This window comes from Volvox carteri (assembly GCF_000143455.1).
Source record: "Volvox carteri f. nagariensis unplaced genomic scaffold VOLCAscaffold_5, whole genome shotgun sequence".
NCBI lineage: Eukaryota > Viridiplantae > Chlorophyta > Chlorophyceae > Chlamydomonadales > Volvocaceae > Volvox > Volvox carteri.
In genome coordinates, this window is record NW_003307548.1 from 2,236,617 (window position 1) to 2,240,516 (window position 3,900).

At 50.4% G+C, this 3,900-nt stretch overlaps 1 protein-coding gene across 1 annotated transcript; it reads right to left on the minus strand.

Annotated features, from left to right (window-relative positions):
• Nucleotides 1-49: 49 nt before the first annotated feature.
• On the minus strand, nt 50-1,497 carry VOLCADRAFT_87508 (uncharacterized protein; the record flags this gene model as incomplete). The annotated part of the gene is made up of 5 exons (XM_002947239.1): nt 50-292; nt 371-451; nt 589-659; nt 1,136-1,177; nt 1,314-1,497. The coding sequence occupies 5 exons, from the start codon at nt 1,495-1,497 to the stop codon at nt 50-52; spliced, it is 621 nt and encodes a 206-aa protein (XP_002947285.1).
• Nucleotides 1,498-3,900: the final 2,403 nt, after the last annotated feature.

Here is a 3,900-nt window from a genome sequence, read left to right on the forward strand (position 1 = left end):
ACGCCTGCAGGGCAACAATGACATGGGATTGGGCACAGCTTTAGGAAGGTCATAAAGTGACGGGCACAGATCCCGAAGGCTGCAAACTGATGGGCAGAGGTTGACACAATGACGAGTCCCATGCAAACCCATATATGCGAACGAGACGTCCCACTACCACTCCTCCGGCATGCGCCTGAGCGTCCTGCATATGCGTACTCATACCTGCTGGGGTGATCTGCTGTAGATGTTGCACCGTGCTCGTGATGGTTTTAGGCTCATCCTCACTGGCACTTCCCCAGCTGAACCTGGACTGCAGAGGCCAGGGCTTCACAAATGGACAGCAGCACGGTGCATGAACGGCTGTGATGTAGTTGAACCGCACACCCACCGCCTCCTCTATCTGCTTGTGTTGCGCCGATGAGCAGGATGACAGAGTGATCGTGACCTTGGGGGCAAATAGCTGGAGGTTCTGCGCAGGGTGTGCTCAGACAGGGTGGTTAGGGTGTATTGTACAGAAAGGAGCAGTGCTTGCAGGCAAATGAGCACACCAAAGGTGATAGCATACCCCTTCAATTGTGACCCTGCACAACAAGGGCCAACCCTCACCGTCAGAGTTGCTTGAATCTCGTTAAGAAACATTGCAAGCTTCTCGAATTCCAGCTGCATCCATGCACCTCCTGCACAGCGGCGTGCAAGGATGTAGATAGCCATCAAAACTGAGCAGCACAACACGCAGCGCCCCGCTGTTTATATATGTTAGACCTTGTTTGATGTTGCAGCCACCCCGGGCGCCTCCTTCTGCATGTGAGCACGGAATGGCATTGCCTGCTGTAGGAGGATATGATGTGGTATAATGCACGCAGTGTATGGTCCTGCAAGGGGCCCCGTCCTGCGCTGCAGCCCCTTGCCACACTCACTTCGTGTGCATATCCTTGGTGCATACCATGTCCCAGCACCCCACCCACCACCTGCTGGTGCTGGTTGTGCAATCGGGGATTCAATCATAACATGCCGAATGCTTCACATGGGGCTGGCATGCTCCAAACTCAGAACTACAAATGTGTCGTTGCTCACCCTACAGCCTCTTGAAATGATCACCAGCAGCAGCACTGTCTTAGGTCAGGTCAAGCCTGGGCTAGCACAACCAACTCACCGGCTCCAGCCGCGCTCCCTGCACCGAGGCCAGCCGCCGAGGCTGCAGGACATGGGAGCGGTCGGGGACCCGTGTGACGAGTTGTTTCAAGTTTCAGGCAGGAGAACCCTCCCACTCACCCAGCAACACAGAGCCTCCCGACACTTCAAGCCTTCTCAGCTCCCAGTGCATGACCTACTCTTACGGATAAGCACATCCACAAACTTCAGCTGTTTGGCCTCTGTGCTACCGCGAATTAGCACACGTTCCAGATTCGTGGCCTTGCTCCATGCTTCTGCGGCGGCCAGCTGCCACACCTCGTCCTTATTGAATGCTTCTGAAAGATGTACAATCAGCTTGGCATCCTGGGCCTCCTGGTCCATGGCTTGCACGCAAGGCGCGCTAGGCGACACTGTCCAATCTTTTCTCTAATGCAAATCGGTTACGTTATGGTCAAGCAAAACTGGACTGGTGGACATCCGTTGCCTGGTGGACATCCGTTGCCTCGTTCCTGCGCTGCGTTGCTGGTGTCGACATAGGATTACCATTTGAAGTAGTAGTTTATAAATACTGATGCACCAAATCTCTTTCATTTCGTGAGCGTTCACTGAGGACTGCAGCTGAATGACAGGTCCTCAAGGCAGAACGCTCGACGCAAGCGCAGCTACAAACAGCTCGCAATAAGAGATACTTCATTAAATTGTTGCCCAATTGCACGCTAAGCATTCCATAGGGTTTGTGTCTCGGCAATCGAAGAAGATTATGACTGCATGACTGTTTGCTGTGGTTATCCGTTGTAAGGACGTGTTCACATGTGGGCGAATCAGGGTTGATTCATGCGAATTGGACTCTGAATTGGACCTGACTGGACCCGAATCGGAATTGGGGTCCGGGGGCCTCTTCGGGTATGATTCGACGTGATTCACAGTTTTCTTTCTCAAAACAAAGTTGTTTAACAAACCGTTTCTCATAATTACCATTACAATACTATAGGAACATTTTCCAATTGTTAATTCACGCAAAGCGCACCGAGCATTTTTCACGAACTCCTGCAGCTATGTATGTACAAGCCTGGTGATAATTTTCGCCATAGAAACGATACTTATACTGTTCTGTTCCTAGATAATGCTGGCTTGCCTTGGGTGATGGGGCGTAGCCGCGGAGCTTCAGCTGGGCGCGGTGGCACCTCGCGCCGTGCAGCGAATCGTATGTGAACACAATTCAGAAAGCCGCCCCGAATCGGACTCCCAATCAGACTCTCAATTGGACTACATGTGAACACACCCTAAGCGTCGTTAGACTTTCCTGCATCGAGGCATGCGGGCAACCCAAGCAATGCTTGACGTTCCTTTTGTTGGAGCCATACCACTGTTGTTTAATATATATCGACTGCATGGCGTTTATTGCCGAATGCATCCCAAAATTCATCATACGATTGACACTATTAACCACTGTTAGCCCACTGTAACCACCACACACACATTATAAATCTAAGCGGGAGCTGCAACAATCGCTTTGAAAACCCGACTACAGTGAAGTATGGGGTCGAGTAAAATAATGGGAAAGATGCGCGAGAGCACAAGCTTGCAAAAGTCGCCAGCGAGTTTTAGGCCTCTTCGAATCATTGTCACGACACCTGTAGCACTCAGACCGGTATGTTTCTGGTATGGCTACGCGGAGTACTACGCCTTGAAGGCCCCTGTCGGTGACCGCAATTGTGATCCCGCAGTTTCTCCCTAGCAGCCCCCTAGCAGCGCCTAGCAAAGCTGTGGAGCACCCTGTCTTGCGGTAAAATGGAAAGGACGAAACAATCTCATGAGGTTCTTTACACATAGCAGAGTTTACAAGCATATAACTGGCAAGTAGCGAATTTTAGAGATCGAATTGTAAGCGCGTGTGGCCCTCGCTCAACTGAGTTTAGGATGCAATCATTACAAGGGGGACAGGGAACCAACCCGCATCGTACACTGAGTTCTGAGTTTAGCCTGGCCGAATGCATTTTAGCCGTCGGAGTGTTAGTCAAGATGAAGTCGTATGTTATCAGACCATCAAACTTAGCGCAAACAGTGAAGGCCTTTATTATGAGATATTGGGCTTCTTCTCACCAGAAACCCCGCTGTACGTGCTATCGGTGTTCCGCCCTTGTGCTTCCCCTTTACCGTGTTGTTCCGTGCTTGACCCTTGGATTCTAGGGTGTTGAATAAGGCGCCATCACGAATTATTTAAGCCTGCCTTGCCATGCTACGGTGCATGGCAATGCATGCTTGGTGAGCTTGCGATGTTAGAAAAGGTTTGACACTGTTTTCCATTACAGCAATACCTGTAACGGCAGCGAGTCTCAAGGAAGGTGCGATATGGGTCGGTGTTTAACGTGGTGCTCATACAAGGTGGCAAATTTGAATAGCGCTGTACCTGATAAAGGTGATCCAGGTCGGCCCAGCGTCTCCGCTGCTTTAACCACAATGACTAAGGAAACGTCAGAAATCCAAAATCTAATATTAATCCTGCATAGATTGGTTATTTCCTCTTCTGATTGCGGTTTGCGCCATGCAAAAACTTGTCGTAGATTGCTTGTACGGGCATGAAACTTTTTCCGCCGAGCTTTTGTATAAAAAGCTGCCACATCCTACTAATTCATTCATGCGATCTTATATATATTTAACAAGTTATTTATCTTATCAGCTAACGACTCTACGGGGCGTCCGTTAGTCGTGACGGAAGAGGGCCGGTCGCCGCCGACTGCAGTAGTCGCAGCATACAGCTCATCAGTGGTCCGGGAGAACATC